At 43.4% G+C, this 21816-nt stretch overlaps 1 protein-coding gene across 1 annotated transcript in view; it reads left to right on the top strand.

Moving 5' to 3' along the window:
• The window catches only part of SPRED2 (sprouty related EVH1 domain containing 2), a 66196-nt gene extending 46020 nt beyond the window's left edge, over window positions 1-20176 (top strand). The window contains exons 5-6 of the mRNA XM_074864338.1: window positions 16106-16255; window positions 16684-20176. Of these exons, the coding sequence (XP_074720439.1) occupies window positions 16106-16255; window positions 16684-17334 (801 nt within the window). The 3' untranslated portion in view covers window positions 17335-20176. The remainder of the gene's footprint in view (window positions 1-16105; window positions 16256-16683) is intronic.
• Window positions 20177-21816: the final 1640 nt, after the last annotated feature.

The following is a 21816-nucleotide window of genomic DNA, read 5'->3' as shown; positions in this document are numbered from 1 at the left end:
CTCTGTTCTGAAATTCATGCCTTAACAGGGCAGAAGACAAAAGTATATAGAAGTAAATGTCACTGACTTGAGGGGAATATGCTTATTTCTTAAATGAAATCTCCATTTAGAAGTTTTAACAGTATGTAGTTGTGTTTCTTTAATTCCAGATCCTCAGTAGAGCCCATAAATGTTTTCCATATGTTAGCAAATAAATTTCTCCTGTCTTGTACATTATAAATCGTCCTCTCAAGAGATGCAATCTGAGTAAGACTAGCCATCCGTCTGTCTCCACTGGGGGAAACACTGTCTTTGCAACGGTCTGAGATTGTTCTGTTTGTCTCCATCCATCCAGCCTGCATCTTCAGCCTTCTTTAATTAACATGCATTTCAGAAATAACATTTAATAAGGACTGAATATATTCTGTAGTTCCTCAGCCACAGAATTTGCCATTATAATTGAGCTCTTGTGCAAAATTTTTTCCTTAATCTACAATTTTACTTTCAATTACAGATAATAATCCCACATGACCATGAAGTGAAAAATGTGAATTGAGTCCAAGGAAAGAAAGGTCAATGTCTTCCAGAGTCTGCAGAGTGCCTGAAATGGTCTCTTTTAGCAACCTATCCAAAAAAGCAGAGGTGTTCATTCTGAAACCTTATGACCAGTTCAGCTGAAATGCCACTCGTGTTTTTCAGATAAATCTGCAGCCTTGTGCTTCTTTAGTGCTAAAGAAAAGACACCCACTGGCAGGAGGAGTGAAAGCTCCAATGTCTGCTCTGGTTTGTGAACCTAAAAATGACTGGAGTCCCTTTCAGGTTTAACGGGAATGTGAGGGAGAAAACAACAAAACCCAACCTTACTAAGTTTGATATGCATATTGCAATCATAGCTGTTTCGTGTAATCAATAATAATTTTAAAAAATCCTAGTTTTTGTTCAAAATGAGACTTTCAGAATTTTGCAGGTAGAGGAGGCGTGATCTAGGGGTGCACAGCTGGGCTGTGTTTTAAGACACCTAGGCTCGATCCATTGCTTCTCTTGCAGACTCCTGGCTAAAAGCCTGTTTGCCTCGGTTCTTCAAGACAGGGAGAATATTCTCCCACTTCACTAAGGTGATGCGGACAGATCTTGCTGCCACCACTTTTCTTCTCTGTGCAGGGTCCTGGTTCTGGGATTCACACTTGCGCTACCAGCAGAAGTTTTCAGACTCACATTTTCACCATGAAGTCGTGTGTTTGGAGCAATCCTGCGCCCCTTGTGCCTTTTTTTCTCAGCATGAACGTGTACTCCTGTGCTTGGGGATGTTCGAGTTAGGAAGTTTGTCACGTGGCTTGGACGCTGCTGACAGTTGTTTAAGAGACAGACACAATTACCCATTCTCTGCCGTAGCAGTGCAGATTGTGGCAGATGTTAACGTTACAGTCCTCCTTGCATCTCTTCTGGTTTCCTAATTAAAAAACCAGATTTCTCCCTTCTGCCTTTCCATGAAACCTTTTCCCTACTTTCATCTCCCATGTGGGCCTCAAGCGTGTTACAGCCTCACTATTAAAATTTACAAGATTTATGTTAGTTAGATAAACACTAAATCTAATTTTTCTTGCTGGCTTGGTCATTTCACGTTCAGATGGTTCTTTTAAAGAACCACTGTAGCTCTTTTTCTTTAAAGTACAAGTGTAGAAACCCAGTCCAATTCCTTTGGAATATATTTGTAAGTTTTGTGTGATGCTGGAGCATCTCTTGTCCCATCCCTCCACGGAAAACGATGTTGCCGAGTGTAGAGAAGCACTGAGTTGCAAGATTTATTTCTTCCACGAGTTGTGCTCAGGGATTGAGAAGCAGCAAGAGCCTGCAATTTCTTTTTCTTAAGGCTGAAATAAAATAACAGAAAGGAAAAATGCCTTTTTGAGGATCAGAGCACTGTATGGGGATGGTGGGGTGTGGTGCTTAGGTTGTCACCGTGAGCAAATTCACCTTATTTGCTCTGTGAGGCTGAGCAAAGCAATTAGAGGATTGTCCCAGCGATAGGACTAGATGGCTTTACCTATGTTATTTTTCCTGCTCAGCAGCCAGCTGTACTGTGCATCTACGGCCGAAGGGTTCACTGCTGCTAGCCACATCCTCTGATGTCTGGATTTTGGGCTTGCATTGTAAACCACAGCTATTCTAATTCAGATTTTAAAAGAAAGAAAAAGCCCTTGCCAAGAAGAGAGAAATTCACACACAGAAGCCAGCAGGCTCAAATCCCTCCCTCCCTCAAAAAAAAAAAAAAAAAAAAGTGGCCTTTCCTGGCTTTGAGCAATGAACTGGATTAAGATTTATTTATAATTTTTTGTAGCTGGGTCTCTCAAGTGATACGCAGTGGTCTGAGCATCCCCATCCTACACTTGAACAGTCAGTGCAACACCAACTTAGCAATTTTTTGTCATGTCTGAGCACTGCTTTCACTCCTCGCACTTCAGTGCTGTGAAATCTGCCTTGATTTGTTCCAGCAGACTGACTACCAAGGTAGTCCCGGAGTCTGAAGTCATTGGTTTATGTGTAGTTTAGTTTTTTTCTTCCTCCCTCTTAATACCAGGGTGTATCAGCTTCTCGGTGGAATTCTTCCTGCTTTTATGCCAGGGGTCAGGAGGCAGGAGAGATGCCACTGAAATAGTGAGAAGGTCCTGAATATGCAGCTATTTTAAGTCTAGCTTCTTTTTATTCCCTTTTTTTCTGCCTTTCTTCAGGTTAACTTTGCCCATTAACAAATTCATGCCACTCAATGGGAATGGATCTGGCTGTCAGGTTTTTTTATAGTGTTGTGTTTCTCCCTTTTCTTCAGGACCTTCTGTTTCTTCTAAGTGATGCTGGAAATTAACGCATTTGTTTTTCTTACTCTTTCTACCAATACAAGCAAGCTATACTCACTGATAATTTAATACGATTGTCACTGAGATGGATGTATTGCTGCTGTCATCTGGGATGGCAGCTGCTCTTTTCTTTTAAGTCCTTCAAAACTGTAGGGGCAATTACTATCTGCTTCAGCCTATAGATTATTCTTGCTCACTCGCAGCCTGTCTGGACAGAAAGCAGTAGAAAAATTACTGTGGTGTGGAGGTACGCAGAACATAAAATCTGTTTATTCTTGTGTATATAACAGATTCATGAGAAGTAAGTGAAGTGAAGAGCTAAGGGAACTGATCGGAGAGAGAGCCGTGGGGTAGATGTGAAGCTTTATTTGCTTTCTTTAAGAGAAAGGAGGGGGAAGTAGAGGTCTTGCACAATTTATGTATTGTTTTATTGTATTTATCGTATTATTTTTTCGCTTTCGGGTTAATCTCTGGTGGGCAAAGCAGGCTTTTCATGCTGCAGATCAGGAATATGTAATTTAACACAATTCCCAAGTGCACTGAACTTCAGTTGCTTTGGCACTGTTTCAGTCTAAGGCTTTCAAACAACAAAACCTTCTCTTTTTTTTTTTTTTTTTATTTCCTTTTTTAAACCAAGCTATCAGTCTGGTTGTTTTACCACACACAGTCTTCAAACTCCTGACTCCCTGGCAAGGATGGGATCACCCAGCCAGTACTGCTGTGCTTCCCAAGGGTCCGGCAGTCACTGCCACGCTGGCGGGGGAGATGATGGGAATGTGGTCGGAAATTCGGTCAGTCACGGGCACCCACGTGCACTTTGTGGAGGAGGCAGAAAAGTGTTTGGGTCCCAAAAGAAAGGATGATTTTTTTTTTTTTTTTTTTTTTTTTCCACATTAGCCCAAATACAGGAAGCGGTCCTTTCGTGCAAGTATCAGCCTACTGAGAGCTTGGGGTGTTTGAGGTGTCTGTGTGAGGACAAGGCAAGGAGTATCTGTCGTTCGGTAACAAATTATTAAGGAGAAGATATCTGTATTGCTAACAGATATTCCAAGTCTCGCTGTCATGTAGTTTTTATGTAGCTAATTATAGCATCGACTTGGATGTGTTGAGCTACTTTGCTGAGGGTAAGCAATTTCTCTTGTCACAATTCTTCCTCTCAAGACCGTTTTTTGTAGTGTATTTTCTGGCTCTGTACCATTCCCACATACAAACACAGTTGGTCCTGCACTGGGATTGGGATATATCCTGCAGGAAACTGAAATTTGATCTTCTGCTGTGATGGAAGTTTCCTTATAGCTGTATCTTGCCAGAACTTGTAAGTGTTGTAATTTGTGCACTGGTTAAGTATTGAGTTTTGTTCAGTTTGCTGCAGCCGTTCAAAGGAGATTTTTACCAGGGGTTTTTTTGTTTCTTTCTCTTTTCGACACCCGTTTACTCCTTTCCATGTGCTTAAATGTTGATATGGTAGCATATTTTAGTGTGCTGGCTCTTTCAGTTTTACACTCTATTCAGTTATTTTGTTATGTATAACCAGACTTGCATTCATTTAAGTAATCTTCAGATTACTGAAAGTCTGTTTTCTTGTAATACACGGTCACCTGAGGCTTCGGGATGAAAAGGGCCACCAGCAAACCTGCCTGTAGGATTCCTTGTCCAAAGGTGAATTGACTGGTGACTCTCTAGCTGTAGTTTCTAGCTAATGAATTCGTGATCTGAGTGCGTTGTAGCACCATTTCACACTTGCAATCAGCTAGCTGCCTGTTTGTCTTCTGAAAAAAATAATTTGGCTGTGTAGTAATGTACTTAAGCTATGTGATGAGTTAAAGTGTGAAGCTGTTTATGAGCGTGTTCCCTTTTAATTCATCTGGAGCTGAATGCTTTAGTGCTTTTGTGTGCTTAAGGCACAAATGTGTCAGAAACAAAACATAGCCAAGATGAAATTGCGCTTTCTTAATGTACAGTAAGATGGAGGGGGAAGAGATTTTTTTTCTTCTTTTTAAAAGTTTATTTTTTAACCTGGATCAGCTTACTAGTTGGACTCAGTGCATGGCCCCGCAGGCAATAGCAGCAGCCCAGATAAAGGGGGGATGTAGGGGGGTGAGCCCCCAGAGGTGGAGCCCGAATTTCTGGCCACTGACAAAGCCATCCCTGGGATCCCTTGCTGAAGGTGGGCTTTGCTATTCCTCCCCAAAAGCAGCCACTGTGGCCCTTGCTGTTTCCCTTGCCTAGCTCTGATCCCTCCCCCTCAGCCAGGAGGAACGTTTGTAAGTACAGCTCATCTTTCCTGCGTTTGCAGTGTGGCGGTTTTGCCTACCTCAGCTTGTCAACAGAGGTTCACAGGCTGGGTTTGTGGCCTTCTCCTTTTGGCCTTGCTTTTGTTCAGCTGTGGTTCCCCGGGCATTTCTTCAGCATTATGTAAGGGGGACCTGATTTGAGGCAAAATGCCTGTGAAAAGCAAGTTATTTTCCAGCCAGCTTGGTTCCCCCCACCTTGCTTTTGCTGCACAGCCGTGCCAAGAGCAGAGCTGGTGTGGGGGAGCAGGAATGGGGTGGCAGAGGTTATTTTAGTGCTGTATATGAAACCACAGCCAAGGGATGCGGCTTGACTGATGCATCTTTAGCCTCAGCACCACTGAGAGCCAGCGGAGCGGAGAGGGGCTCCTGCCATCCCCCTTCTACCAGCACAGCTGACCCCGTGCTGAGCCAGCCCGGGGAAATGAACCAAACACTAGCCCTATAAAAGAAAGTGAATACTTTTCCGGTGGTTTAGCTCCTCGAGCCAGCTCACTGTAGGACTGGAGAAGCAGAAGTGCTGGCTCAAGGGAAACCATAACGAGTGATCGGCTAAGCGGGCGGCAAAAATCCTCCGCCACCCCGCTAATACTCATCGTGCTGCCTGAAATTCATTGTGTACCCCCTGGCCATGGTTACACCGCCTTCTGCAAGGCAGCTCACTGCATACCTTGCTGTGCTTGTGCCAGTGGTACAAGTAAAGTCGCTCTTGCACTTGTGGCTGAGCCTGGCTTAGTATTTATGGCATGTTCCTCCTTCATGTTGCTACTGTGAAATTCATCCTTTGATTGAGACAAGAAGGAGACAACAGGATAGCTGAGTTGGTGTCGATGGGGGTGTGTTATAGCCAAATGTTACGCTTTTACACATAGTTGATATTACTTACAGTTTTCCATTAGGTTCCTTCTTTAATCTGGGCTATGCACTTAGCCTTTGAAGCGTCTAGTCCTTTCTTTTGGCCACAGGGTGCTTGAAAATTTCACAAAGACAGAAAATGGCCTTTTCCTTTATTTTAATATTCAACCTGAGGAAGTCGCTTTCAGCAAGGCAGCTATATTTGTAAGCTACAATCTCTCTGGCTGCTGCGTTTGAACAAAACGCATTGTCCCAGGGCACTCGTGGGAGGAGACCGGATTTGGGGTGTCTCGCCTGGCCCCGGGCACTGCCTCTGAAGGTGACAAGCAGAGTGGACCCTGCACAGGGTGTAAACACAGTTGGGAAGAGGCAGCCTTGGCCGGGAGACAGGGCAGTGATTGACAACTTCCCGCGCTGCGGCAGAAGGGATTAGGGAATCTCCACCCGGCACATAAGCCAGCAGCGCTGGTGGGGCCAGAGGGATGCGGGTCCGCAGCAAGCAGGCAAAGCCATGTGTGGCCACAGCATCCCAGCCTCTCTGCACAATTTAAAGGAGGGGAAGGCATTTGGCTCCTGGTGCCAAGCTGGAGCATCCATCTTGGTGTTGATATGAAGGGGGCTGACTCGGAACCGTGGAGCAAATTACTATGTTGCCCTGCTCTTATGATGGAGCCTGTAATTTCCACATGCTGTTTAAACACTGACAAATCTGGTTTGAATCTGTTGTCTCATGTAACAGGTAGAAAAGAGAAAAAAAAAAAAACACCACAAAGTTCAGGAAGCTTGGAGTATGCACCCGAGTTTTGCTAGTCTAACCACTGATTTGATTGCATCCTCTCATGCGTTTTGGTTTTTTTTTTGTTTGGCATTTCTTTTTTTGGAGAGTTTGGAAAGGAAAATGAGGAGTTTGGTAAAGCTAAACAATGAAAGGTGCTTTTACAAGAGGCTTCAAGAATGGCAGGTTCCCCCTTTCACCCATTTAACAAAAAAACCCCAAACAAACCAACTTTTTCGCTGACAGAATACTGCAGGATGGTGTTCCCTCTGCCCCATGCATGTGTTTGGTAGTAACTGAGGACGAGCAACAGAATACAAGAGTCCAGGGAGCTCAAAATGGACCTCCGCCCAGCACAGAAATGCATTGTAAACAACTGCATCTAAATAGCCCTGCTTCCTTCCCTCACCTGCCTAATGCGTTTTGCCAAGGGCCTGCTCGCTCCTTATCTTGTAAATATTTTATGAAAATTAAATCAGAAGTGATTATAGGAAGCAGTTCATCTGTCTCTGGTTCTGTCTGCAAAAGGAGAAGGAAAGGCAAAAGTTAATAAGTACCATTGCGTTTTTAAGCGGAGCCTGACATATTTGCAGTGCATGTGAAGAGGGTATTTCAAAAGTTTGCATCAGCTGTTGGATTCTATTTTGGTGATTAATTCCAGCTAAAATAACGTGGATGCTCATAACTGTGTGAATAAATGACCCCTAACTGACTTCTTAAAATATCATATAAGTCTGCTGTGGGAAGTTTGCATTGAACTGTTCTTTTCCCCCTCCGTTTGTAACCTGGTGCATTATATGGGAGGAGCACGCTGTTGAATTTAGAGGCTGAAGTGTTGAGTTTGTATATAGCAAAGACATTAATGATGGATTAGGTTCACTGATTCTTTTCTCTTAGGTAATCTTATTTTCATTAGCATTTTTCTTCCTCCCCAACCTTATTTTCTTCCCCCACCCCCCTGGAAATTTCTGTATAGATGTGCTGAGATTCAGTGGTGAGTTATGTGGAGCCATCTGTTCCCGGCTGTGCTCAGCAGCAGCGCAGGCTCTTGCCGTCCCCTGTGTGCGTCCAGTGTTTAACACCCCCTGGCTAAGCTTCACTCCTTTTTTCCCTAGCATCCCTACCCATCTTCTGAAAGGAAAGCTTTTCGGCAGCATTGGATGTGCTGAGTTCCCTGTTAGCACCTTAAAATTAGGAGCTAGCGCTTTCCAAATGAATAGCAGCTATGCTGGTGACAAGCAGGTCAAAGATGGAAGACTTTAAAGAGGAGTTTGGCACCCACCTCCCTCTCCAGAACCCCCATCCCTGCCCCCTACTTTGCCTGGAGACCCTCCCGTGCCATCAAGGCACAAGCCGCTACAGGTGGTCAACTGGGGTCGGGGAGCTGTTAGGAAAATTGTTTTGGGCTGGATTTCTGTGGTTTTCCACCCAAGTATGCACAAAGAGCAGGCAATGGGACTGGTGGGAGGAAAAAGCAGGGACTGTCACCTCCCCAGAGCGGTACGGACCTCGGTGGCCATCTCTCGTGGCCTTAGCAGAGGACAGCTGTGGTAACGTGGCTAATGTTACTTGTTAGAGGAGAGAGGCTTTGCTAATCTTCGCGGAGCTGTATGAACACAAATATTGGGCAGCTGATCATCCCGACAATGCTGTAGTCCACACTAAGATGTCATTTCCAAGGCATAAACAGATTAACAGAGCTCTTTATGCAAAAAGGAAAAGCCTGCCTCTGTCCCTAGATGGTTTTAAGCAATTAGTTGGTTTAAACAGTTCCCAGGTTTAGGTAAAAAGACCCCGCTGAAGCGATGTAGCTCATCTCAGCGTGGAGAAATCTAGTCAGGCCACAGCAAGGAGGAGTTACAAGAATGAAGAAGGAAATGTAGGAGTCCTGGTAAGGAGAGACTCTCCAGATTGACAAGGACACGAGTGCCTCTTGAGTAGGCAGAGGCATCCCACTCTCACCACTGTACCGTGGGATTGCTATGCTGCCTGGGGAGCAGCCCAGTAACAGGGGCTTGTGATTTGGGTTTTTTTCCCTTTATAGCATTCTGTTTTTTCCTTATGAGTACCTGATGCAAAGACCTTTCCTTCTATTGAAGCAGTGCTCTAGCCAGTGGTGCAGTAAGGGCAAGACGAGGGGTTTCATATGGGAAGAAAATGTTGTGTGGACCCGCTTACAGCCTCTGGTCCTGAGCTGAGTCCAAGCAAAATGGGGTACTATCTGTCTTCAGTCCTCCTCCGACTCTTGCAGGCATTTCTCTTTGTTCAAATGCCTGCTTTTGCAGAGATGTGTCTGACGCCTTGTATCACCAGCAAGCAGTGAAACAGGAGAATCTCACTGAGGTTTCCCCCTTCCTACATCTTGAGTGTTTGCTGTATCATTTAACCATGTCTGATTCTCATATATTCTTTTTACTCCTCGAAGTGAGCCATTAAGCCACATCTGTGGTTCACACAGAACTGACCGATGATGCCAGGAGTGGGTTTAGCATTAGCTTAATGGAGATGATCTTGTGCACCGAATCCTTGTAAATGTTCCTTGAGTTTTGCTGACTTGAGACAGCACAGCCACCAGCATCTTTCTGGCACTAAAAGCTATAACCACAAAACCTAAAAATAAAAAAGGTAGCAGTAAAACTAGCTAGCTTTCTGCACTTTATATTGGTATTTGTGTAAGTGGTGACTAGGAAACAGTCCAAACATATGAGAAATTATAGTCCTGTTCTGGTTTTGGAAAAATCTGAATCCATGCTTATTGTAATGGTTGTGTACAGCAAATTTGTCTTTGAACTGTACTGGAATATGATCTAACATGAAGCTTTTCCTTCAGATTCTCTGCTAAGGAGTAAAACTAGATTCAGCTCCAGCAGTCTTCAGCGGATGAGAGTGTCAAAACGTTTCAAAAATGTATTGAAGTGATTTTCTTCAACACAATTTCTGTTTTGTCTTCAGTGATAGGAAACAAACAGAAATTTGACAAAAGCATTTTCTTCTGTGGCTTTATCTTGCCATGACAAATTAAAAGCTTGTGCCTAGAAGACAGGAGTCTCAAAAGATTTTTCACACTTGAACCTTTTTCTGATACTTAGATAATCTAAGCCCCCTCTGAAGTGGGCTGTCCTGAGTATACAGGGTGCACTTAGAGGTGGGTGGAAAATGTCAGCTGTCTCCTTTTCTAATTTTCTTGAATAGAGAGAAAAAGGTGTTTTGAGACAAAAATTGGGATTTTTGCTGTTCCCCTCTCTGTGAAATTCAAAAGTGCTATATCTCTTTAGGCTTTAAAATAAAAAAGCTGGAGGGGAAAGGAAGGACTTTCTGGCAAGACTAAGCTGAGGGAGTTCTGGGAGACTATATTTTATCTTAATTTCTTTGGAAAGGTGGAGTGTTCTTTGCCATGAGTCTGAAGTAACTCAGACTTCCTCTTTGTGAAGTTCATAAACAGCAAAGGCTCTGCAGATAAACTTCAGATTGGTGCTTAACTCAGTATTGCTCGCTTGCTGAACGGTTTCACCGACTTTATAATTTTTCCTTTCCATGCTGGTAGCACAGCTGTGTTTTGCCTTATTCTAGTGAATGAAAAGGGCCAAGCAAGGAAGAGCTGGCTTGTGCCAGGGCTCCCAAGCGATCGCACCTGGGCAGAGCACGCAAAGAGCAAAGAAAGGGCTCTGGCTGCTTGCGGGGAGCTCATTGCACAGGTCTCAGCCAGAGGTGGTTGGGCTACGGCCTGGGGGAGGATGCAGCTTGCTGACTGTCATTTTTCCAGGCTCATCCTCAAGCTGTGAATTGGTGAGGGAGCTGGGTTTCTTGTCCCGGGGATGGCGGGGATGTCTCCAGATGATGAGATGGCGATAGGCTCCTCTTTAACATGTCCGGGCTTCCCAAAGTGAACACAGGAGCCACTGTGAGGAGGTCTGGCTGTTGCAGAAGGCTGCCTTGGTAAAGATGAGACCTTGAGCCCCCACCAAGTTTTGCGTTTCCGTGCTGCGTGTCAACAGTCCCCCTCAGATACGGGTGATGCGGTGAGCAGGCTTGCACGGCAGTGGGAGATGAGCAAAGTGGAGCGTGGCAATAGAGAGCAGGTCGACTTGTGCTTTGCGAAGGCGAGGCTGTCACAGGTTTTTGATTCCTTTAAGACAGTTACTTGAGAAACTACTTGTTCAACATTATGATACTTCTGTTCCCCCTTGTCCTTACCACTTCATGTAACCATTAAAGTCCTAGAGGGAGAAAAACCCATCCTGTCTTGGCTTGACCTACAATTATTTTTGACAGTAAACTTGCAAATGCCTTAGCTGGCTGAGAGCACTTCTGGAAGTTACAAGTGACAGAGCTCCATAATTTCCCTCTGGCAACCAATTTCTGACAAGCTGCCGCAGATTGTATTGCTTCATAATTTTGAGATGAATCTTTCTTCTTTTTCATAGTCACCCTTGGATGTTGCATCACACAGGGTGAACCTATTCTGTAAAGCCATTAGAGACAAGGTGATCAGTCCAGTTCAGGAGCAGCAGAAGGCTTCTTTTTCTCATCGGTTTTTATGATAGATGTTTATTTCAAAATATTACTTAGGCACCTGATTAGCCGGCTGGTTTTGTGCAACAAATCCATTTCAATGAGAAGTAAACTGCAGTAAATGTTTCAAATAGTCTTCTTTACTAATGACTAGTGGTTTTTAATTTAATGAGTCAATTCTAAAAGTTTGAGGGGGAAACAGGGACACGTTTTATTTTTTAAAATGATCACAGTGCAGTCATTTGCATGTAGAAGTGCAGTGTTGTTTCCACGCGGTATGTGTGCTCACTCAGATATGTACAGCTCACTTGCAAAAGGAAATGTGTTGCATGGGTTTTATAAAATTACTATTATGGTCATGATTAATGATTTTGTTATCCGAGCAGTGAAACCACAAGACTTCACAACCGCCATAGCAATCACAAAGCTCTAGTACGCGCGGCATGAATTTCTCTAATTGAGTATTTGAGGGCATGTAGAAACAGAGTTTCTTACCGGACTCTCTGTTCCAACAACTTTAGTTTTGGGTTCATTTCTCTTATGTGGCTACTGGGCATGTTTTCAATAGTTTCCTCCTCAAAAACAAATACTGGGGCTGGATTGGTTTCAACAGGCTTTAGAGGAAGACAGTGTTTCTCTGACAGACTGGTGGCTCGATGGTTTGGGACATGTTTTTCCATCGGTGAGATAGCCTGCCTCTGGAGACCACGTCCTTTATAGATGTATTCCTGTAGGCAAGTGTGTTGTATTTGGGTGACCTGCAGCAAACCTCTCATGTCTCCCCCCTCCACCATCCTCCCCAAAATTTTCACTGCTATGCTGGTAGTAGAAGATCCCAGCCAAGATCCATCTTGACATGGGGAACAGAAGTTGCTCCCTGCTTCCATCACTCACAAAGGCTTGCCATCATTTGTTCATAGTGGCACTTGGCTGAAGAGTGCCTTTTATTTGAGAACATGCCTGATTTTCACCAGTCACCAAGTCCAGGTTCAGTCCCAGGGGAGTGGTACAGTATGCTTTTGAAGGCCTGAGCATTATCATGCCTTTTATCCTTGGTCTGAGGGTTGCCGTATGGCTTCTTGAACCACGTTTTAACTATGGGCTCTGTCAGAAATACTTCCTACTGTTTGAACCTTATCTGAGCCTGTTCCAGTGAATACCTTGTGATCTTCTCTTCTGAAGGATACCAGAAGAATAATACCTTCCTGCTTACGTTCCTATGGGACTCACAGTTCAGTAAACTTCTCTTCCTATCTTCAGGGTCCCTTCCATCATCTCTCTTCCAGGCTGGAGAGACCCAGGCTATTTACTTAGCTGTTGTTGGGGAGTTGTCCCATGTCCTCGATTGTCCTGACCATGGGTCTGTGAACTTGCCATGGTGGAAATACCCTTTTATTGACACAGGGTGGAAGTGGATGCCAGAACCACAGATTGGGGAAGCACAGCAGACGCATGAAATGCCTTGATGATCATCTTTGTTGCTGCTGCCTTTTTTTATTTTTTTATCTGTTGCTGAGCCACCAAGCTGACATTGTCACAGGGCTGTCTGGTTTAACCCCAAGACCTCTTTCCTGAGCAGCGGTGGCTGGCTCAGTGCATCATTGTACATGTCAGATCAAGGTGTTTCCGTCACTTTGCACTTTAGGGATAATTTTTTTTTTTTTTTTAATTAACATCTAGTCCCTCAGCATTGCGAGATTCTTAAGTTTTCAGGGTCAGTGTTCATTTTTACTCCCTTGAATAGCTTAAGTTTCATTAGAAAACTGTGTCATCTTGTTCACCTCTCTTCAGATCATTGATGAGTATGCTCACTGGCACAGGTGAGGAGCCTGTGGGATTCATTGGTGACCTTCTGCTTGGGAGGGGGGTATTTTCCACCTTTTTTCCCCCCTGGTCTTCAAACTGTTCATTCCTATATGTCAAGAGCCTTCTCTCTTCTCCTACAGAAGTTTGAAGCTTCGATGGGGGACCTTGCTGGAAAGCGACAGTGCTTATCCCAGCCCAATGGTCAGCAAAGTAACCCTGCAGACGCTGCGTTTGTCAACCATTGCCTTTAGTGTCACCAACCAGGAGGCAGTGTGAACTTTTTTACGGACGAGTGAGCAGAGACCTGGTCTCGGATAGCTTGCTTTCTCCCTTTCTGGGCGCTTAGAGTAAGTGTTTGTGTTGGCAAACTGCCCCTCTAATCTGAGGACATTGAACGTGGAAATGCAGCAATTTTTAATAAGGTGAAAGCAGAGGCCAGAGCCACAGCCTCTGTGGTATGCTGCAAACAGGTTTTGTAGCCATGTCAACACATGTGGAGGAGAGGCTCGGTTGCCCCGACGGGTCTGAAGGAGAATAAGGTGTGGAGGAAAGCAAGGGTAGTTAAGAATCGGGCAAGATAAAAATCACTACAGCCTCTTTTCCAATTGCCTGTTGCAGAAATACTGCCTTCCCCAAGAGCAGCAAATAGCATGCTGCTTGGAGGGCTGGTTATAGCTCCCAGCTGCGCCGCCGAGATTATCTAGCAGTTATATCCAGTTTGGGATTTTTATTTTCATCGAGGAGGGTGAGGGGGGTTGCAGGCCAGTATGTGCAACCTTCTCCAGTTGGGTAATTTTCCCAGGCTTCATTATTTTGACCATGAGCACCCATGACGTTTTCGGAGTGTATCGACAAAAGGCTTGTCCCAGCAGGGCTCGGCCTTAGTTCCAGCGAAGGTGAAGGGTCCTGCCGGCTGGCACTGGCACTGTGTTAAGGCCCTGCCTCCTTTTTGGTTCATGCCAGTCAAAGTTTAACTTCGAGAGCATGGTACAGGCTGAGGCTGCCCAGGCTATGGGGTATATGCCTTTCTGTTGTTGTTCTGAGAAGCTTAAATTACAGCTCGGTATCTGGGTTTGCGCCACATACAGCACTGCGAACAGGTACTCCTGTGAGGCGGCTGTTGTAACTAAATCAGGCTGTTGTAACTCTTATCAGGTTTTCCAGATAGATTGGAAGCTTAATGTTATTATGAAGTACTTGCTTGCAGAAGCTGCTTACTTTCTTTTGAAATGTCCCCAAAATGTGCTAGATGTTGTAGGACCTGAAGTCACTGGCACAGGAATTAGCTCTGAAAGGTTTAAACCCCAGATTTGAAGTGCCTTTGTCTAATAAGTTATGAAGACTTGGCTGATGAAACCGCTTTTTGAAAACAGCCTGAATATCCGTGTAGTTACATTTTAGAGGTGGTGTTAACTATCTTAAGAGTTGTTCTGCTTCTAGGTACTTGTTTAAAAAAAAAAAAGCCAACCAAAACAAACACATACATTAAAAGTCTGTTCCTAATGGGTGGGTCAGCCATTCAAAACTCATCCTGCTTGTTGTACCTCTCAGATAACCCAGCTTGGCTTTACATCACACTGCAAATAGATCTGTATATTTGCTTTCAACAAAGTAAATTGGGAGTTCAGTGCTTTTAAGTGCTATACTGGTTAAAGAGGATCAACACCTATTTTGTGTTGTAATGCTTTAAGGTGTGCTTACCGTTGGTCAGAGTCTTGCAGAGTGTTGTTTTCAGAATAAACAAATATCCACAATGAGTATTCTTGTACTCTTGGAGTAAGAGACGTGTCTAGTACGATTCATTGGAAAATAATATTTAGACAGTGTATTCTTGACAAGGAGAGGAGGTTTTTCAGGTAAAACCAGTCTTCTCCCACTACCGATACAACTTTTCTCTGCTCTTGGGGTTGTGTCTCTAGCTAACTGTTGTGGCAAATGGAAACCTTTCCCTCGGACTTGTCATAGCTGCAGCATAGCTTATTAGTTGAAGGGGGATGGAGATTCTTCTTAGTTCAAAGCACCAGTATTTTAGGCACTTGCAACGTTACAGCTCTTCTGATCATTGTGTATGGAGGCTCTTTTTCCTGCTCTTGATCTGGTAGCGCGTTTTATAGCTCTCATCTGATATTCATGGTAATATGAAAAAGCCCAACCAATCTATGAAAAGAACTAATGGGCAAAATCCTGAATGTCTACATAATGTATGGAAAATATTTTAAGTGAGGATGGCTAAGACTAGTACCCCACTGTGTATTTCTCCAGGAGGAGAAATACGTGTATGAAGAAGCTGTGGGTATTGGCAACAGCATGTTATTGTTTTCATGATTGTTGTTGTGTAATGATGTAACTAATTAACCTAAAGAAAGTGCTCACCGTGAGCCAGGAATGTATAAAAATATGAGTAGCACTCATTGCACATTAGAGACTAGTGACAAAACGAGAGGAAAAAAACCCTGAAGTGTTTAAATGAAAGCTGTGTATTCAAGTACCCTGTGATGAACTGGAATTTGGAGAGTGCTCAGAGAGGAACATGTAAAGGAGTTTTTGACTGAATGGGATGCCTGCAGGTTAACAAAATTGCCAGTATTTTTGTAACCTGGGTAGCTAGTGGGGTACAGCCTGGGCACACAGATGTGCTGTTTGAGTCTTCCCACAGGACTTAAATGATTGCATCATTTGATGGAATTTGACTTTGCTCTTCAGAGGTAGCTTCTAGCGTGAACGCTCATCAGCCTGCAATGCCCAGTATAACAAATGACATGCCAAGCGAATACGAGTGGTGTTGGTGAATATGTCACGGGTAGGCGATGGCATATTATTTTTCCATGTGTGTGGTGACACCTTTAATGGCCTGGCAACAGATCTGCCTCTTTCAAGTATTTTATGTGAAACTTTATGAAGCTGCCTGCTGTCAGGTGTTGCCGGTATTGCAGGTGTGCACAAAGTCGGTGAGTGGCAAAACATCTCTTTTAATACAGTGTGCAGTAACAGCTGAATGTATGACGATTTTTTTCCCCCCTTTCCATTTAAAACAGAACGCTACAGATAGCTCCTCTAACTCCTCTCAAAAAAGGGAACAGCCTGTGCGAACTCTGGCTTCTCCTGCATCCTGCGAACATCGAAGAATTTGCACTCGTGGACACCTTCACGACCATTATAGCTCTGACCACTACCATCTAGATCAAGTAAGGTTTCTTCCCAGCGTTGCCACCTAAAGGGCTGTGTCTGCCATAGCTAAGGCTGGTGGTTGGTTTCCCCCCTACATCCCCGAAAGATCCCCTCTTCCTTTCTCCCCCTTTCGTTTTCAGTTAGCTTTAAATTGCTTCCAATTACTAAAAAAAAAAAAAAAAAAAAAAAAAAAGTTTTTACACTGTGATTTAATATGCTACGTTGTACCACGTGCACACAGACCATTGTAAGTCTGTGACAGTGGTACTGATTGCCGAGTCAAAGGCTGAAACTCTGTGATGGGTCATGGCGAAGGGCGTACAAAGAAGGAAAGACAAAATTGTTAAATACTGACTTTTCACTAAGCAAGGAGACAGTGATTGCTGATAACAAAGTGAGCTTATTTATCTTTTCTCCCTCTTCATCTCCATCCCTGCTTCCACAGTCAGTACCACGATCCTACCGGCACGTCAACTTTCCAGACGATGATGAGGAGATAGTGCGCATCAATCCTCGGGAAAAGATTTGGATGACTGGATACGAGGACTATCGCCATGCCCCAGCACGAGGAAAGAACTTTGATCATGATGACATGGACTCCTATGTACGTTTTGCCAAAAGCGAGGCCTCAAAACACGAATACACTTACCCTTACGTAGACAACTCGGACTTTGACCTGGGTGAAGATATCAAGGGTGCTGTGATAAAGACTCAACCTGTCAAATTCAAGCCCAGGCGGAAGGAAGATGGTGAGAGGTCACGGTGCGTGTACTGCAGGGACATGTTCAACCATGAGGAGAACAAACGGGGTCAGTGCCAGGATGCTCCAGACCGCGTCAAGACTTGCATCCATCGAGTGAGCTGTATGTGGTGCGCAGACACTATGCTCTATCACTGTATGTCCGATCCAGAAGGAGACTATACAGATCCTTGCTCGTGTGACACCAGTGATGAAATGTTTTGCCTCCGGTGGATGGCCCTTATCGCCTTGTCTTTCATTGCTCCATGTATGTGCTGTTACTTGCCGCTTCGGGCTTGTTACCACTGTGGGGTCATGTGCAGGTGCTGTGGTGGAAAACACAAAGCTGCTGGATGACTACAGATGCATTCAAAGTGTTACGTTTTTCCTGTAGTTCAAGGAACACGTTGGTTTTGGAGCATTGAGATCACTTATTTTGATGCAGCCGCTGTGCCCAACAGCATCCAGAAACCACCAGTTTGGATCACTTCACATTCAGTCGTCTGGGGCTCACGCTGCATTGATTTGCTCATCAAGTGTTCTAACTAACTAACCTACAGCATAGACTTTTGTATTATTAATCTGTAATCAAAACAGACTGTCTTGTACATGGGTTTTGGGTTGTGGTTTTTTTTTTTTCAGTTAAAAGGAGTTTGAGAAAAGAACTGCTTTAAATGGTGGTGGATCGTAGAACATCTCCAGGTTGTGTCCGTCTTGCCTCCGCTTGTGCGGTACCATCAGCGTGTTAGCAAGCTTTGGCATTTCTAGAAACAGGGTGGTGTAGTGAATGAAATCTCACTTGGAAGATATTTTAACTTGCCGTCAAGTTATTGTGTGTGTATAGAAGGTGTGCTAGTAACAAACTTGTACCACAACACAGTATTTCTGTCACTGGTTTTCTTTGGGTTTTTTGTTCTGTTTTCCAAAGCCAAAATAGCCATCTAAGCTGCAGTTTCTCTTCTAGAGTCCATCGTCATTTCCTTCAGCAAACATCTTAAATTATTTCTCTGTTCATAAAGCTCTGTGAACAGAAAGCAAGGCTCAGTTACCATAGTCACATAACCATTGAGAATCTGGTAGTTCTCCTTACCTGTAATCATTTCAGACCACTACTTGAAAGGGAAACTTAGGGTTTTCTTTTTTCCCTAAATAACATCAGAAAAATAAAACTGTCTTTTCAGAGTTCTGCCCAAAAGAAAGGGAACTTCTTCATTAGCCAGCCATGTAATGATCTGTGAATAAAACACTAAGGTTCCAGATGAGGAAAATTGTTGTTATGCAAAGAATTATTAACAATGCAACGTCAAAAGCACTATCATGGCAATTCTGGGGAAATGCTGCATTAAGTGGTGGATTATATGGAAAATTGTATTTGTTTGTTTGTTTTCTGTATAATACATGAGCATGAGAACATATGCGTCCACGGTAGAAACTACATTTAGCAATCTAAACAGGTATTTAAAATCAAGAGCCAGGATGTTAACCACCACTTCCATTTCCTGACCTCCAGATGCTTACACGTGTCTTGACGTACTGCACGTGCAACAGGCATTTCTGTGAGTTTGTGTCTAGGATTAAGCATGTGAGTCTTTGCAGGAGCCAGACCGAAGCAACTCCCTGGCTTTCCCCTCCCCAGTTCACCACCCAGATTTATCAAGTGGATGCAGAAGGTGCATACAGCAGGATAAGATTACTTTAATTTTTTTTATTTTTTTAAAATGTCATGTTGTCTTGTGTACAAGGCTTGTAATTAGCTTGGAAAAAGAGTATTTTTCTAATATATTACAAGGAATAGCCAAATAATTTTTATTAAAAAAAAAAATGATTTAGCGCAGTGAGCTCTAACTAGCATAGTACAATCCGAATACTTTGAGGCAGCTAGGGATTGGCTTGTCAAAGCTGGCACTGCTGTTCCTGCCATAATTTCTTTCTGCAGTAAATTGCCAGTGGGCGCATGTCCTTTCCCTCCCTCTATTGCACATTGACATCAGTCTTAAAAGAGAGGATTTTTTTTTTTTTTTTATTATTATTAATTTGCCAAATAAATGTAAAAGGAACACTTGCCATTCTTTCTTGGTGGAATGTCCCAACGGTTCCTCTGAGAGTTAATCACAGCTTTTTAGTCAACCATTAATTAAGTATGCAATGTGCTTATACACTATAGAGTTTGGTAGGCTTAATTCATAGCAGTTGCTGGGGATTTTTTCGGTTGGGAAAAAAAAAAAGAATGATAGTGGAAAAGGGATGGAGTGTTACACTCTGGGTGATGTGTCTTGGTTTGCTGAATGAAATATAAATATTTTGTGCCTAATAGCAGTTGACAAATCTCTCAATGGTGTCTAGTAAACATCAAGCCAGCCTCGGAAAAATAAATAAATTAATGGAAAAACCTTATCCTTTTATTTCTGTTTTTGAAGTTTTTTCATGTAAACAAACATCTGTAAGATCTTCTCTCTATAAAGCACAACACTACAAAAAGATCTTACAGCTTTTTGTCCGGTCTTGAAGTGCCCCTATTTATTTAAGTAAAGTAGACATACTCCAAGCCTTTCTGTATGTCTGGAAATAAAAGTTTTAAAAAAAAAAATTCCCTCTTTTTTTTTTTTTTTCTTCTCCTTCCTTCCCCTCCTCCTTCCTCCCTCTTCTCTTGGGTTTTTTGTAATACTTGTAGATTTTTGCTGCGTGTGTTATTTGGTTTGTGAAGGCAGTGGTGTAAGGGCACAATGATAGAAATGGGTGTTTTTTTGTAAATATTTCTCCTTAATTTCCACACTGCTGCTGAACAGTGTGTAGCGTTCTCCCAGTCAGCTTTGCAATACTGACATCAATCATTTGAGAGAAATTATTCAGATTTTATTTTTGTATCTGTGGTAACAAAACATTAACCAAATTTTTTTTTTTTCCTGTTGTGGAAAGTTTTTTCTTGTTTGTTTTTTTTCCAAGCTATCGCTCACGTTAACAAATTAAAGTGCCTGAAGCCTCATCATTATTCTATCTATATACTAAAAGTTAAAACTCTGTTGTATTGATTTTTATAAGCCTTTTTACCTCTGTGTAAAAAAAAAAAATATATATACAAGTGTATGATGTACATTTTAGTTCTTAACTTCTTTTTTTATTGTTTCTAATATGTATGATCAGTGTAGCTATTGCTTTAAAATGTACCATGTAAATATAAATACATCATATCAAAATGACACTGTTTGTTGTTGTTTGGCTGGCTGGAAAATGAGGGGAAAACAAAACGGTGCTGGGAAACACAGGGCCATTTCTTGGCCATCCCCAAGACCTTGGGTTTTCTGAGTTAAAAAATGGGTTCATTTTACATTTTTCACTGGTGAATGCTGCTAGCCTTGGGCACGGGCCATACTCAACCAGACGCAGCGGAGAACATGAGGGCAGGTGTTTTTTCAACTTTTTTTGGTGGTTTTCAGGTGTTTTGCACACTCTGGGGGAGGATGCCCCTGGGGCGGCCTGGTCTGGCGGTGCTGTGCCCCAGAAGGCCCTGGCAGCCATGTCAGTGGCCGAGATTCCCCTCCTGCCCTCCCTTCTCCCTGGGCCCTCATCCCATGCGCTGCTTTGGGCTGGGCTAAATACGCTCTGGGGACTTATTTTGTTTTGTTTCACTCAAGCAGAGCAACCCCAAAGAAAAGGGGAAAGTGGAGAGGAAGGCTGACAGACATGGCTGCCAAGTGAGGGCCACCTTGCTTTCCGAGGTCATACGGTGGGAGTTTGCAGGGCTGGCTGGATGCCGCTGCCACCACTGAGGAGAGACGCCTGGGGTGGCTGGCACTGCTGTCCCTGCTCAGAGAGGTTTAACTTGGAAGATGGAAAAGGAGTAACCCAGTTAAAAAGGACACCAGGCTGCAGCTGATCGACAGCAAACCAGAGGAAAACCAGTAAGTGTATCTGAATTTTTACAGTTATTTCCAATGGGAGCTAGTCAGGCCACTACCACCCACTTCTGAGAAGCCCAGTTTTATTTTTCTGTAGGTAAGTGATAACATAACCAAGGTGCTAACACAACCAAGCCGTTGCTCCTTTTTTTCTATGTGCTGCTGCTTGTTTCGCTGCCGAACCATGAAGCTGCATCGAGCAGCATGGAAGAGGGGAGACAACAAGCACGCACACCGAACTATATATTTCTTATAAAAGGTTTGCTCCCTGCAATGGCAGTGCTTTGTGTGATCTGCACCCACCCAGCACACAGGGTGACGTGGTTGTTTAAGTAACCTCGATGTTTAATTTGCCACAGCTTTGCTGAGATCCTGAGTCCACTTTCACTTTTTACTGGTTTATATTTGTATTTACATATATCTAGAAGTATTATATGCTTATACAAACAGATTTCTGTTTACATTTGTTATACAACTGTATGTTTGTTGTACATTTAAAAGACTTTGCAGACCTCATGAGAAACACGTGCCCTGTGGGTCAGGTGTTGTGTTCAGGAGAACTCTCATTGAATAATTATGTCAGGAAGACTTGAACCCTCTTCCCTGGTCATTTGAATTCTGCTTGTCCCACAGAAGTCCTGGCTAAGCCACGTATCTTCCTGCAGCCTATAACGTCCTCTTGCTTTCGTCTGTGAATCAAAAGGGTCACTTATGCCTGGAGATTTCTAATCTGAACCAGTAAGCGGTACATTTCAACCCTGGATCAGTGCAAAATGCAAACACCATCAAGACACAAGGCACCGTGAAAGGCAATCAACCTTCTGCAGCCTAATCAATGCAGAGGTCCTGGGCTTACTCCTGCTGATCATCTGGGAAGGGTACTGTCATTTTGACAGAATGCAATCAAGGAGATTGAGTTTGCAGAGCACACAGATACTGTAAG

This window comes from Strix uralensis, chromosome 3, assembly GCF_047716275.1.
Source record: "Strix uralensis isolate ZFMK-TIS-50842 chromosome 3, bStrUra1, whole genome shotgun sequence".
In the NCBI taxonomy this organism is placed as follows: Eukaryota; Metazoa; Chordata; class Aves; order Strigiformes; family Strigidae; genus Strix; species Strix uralensis.
This window is presented reverse-complemented; position numbering and strand designations above follow the sequence as displayed.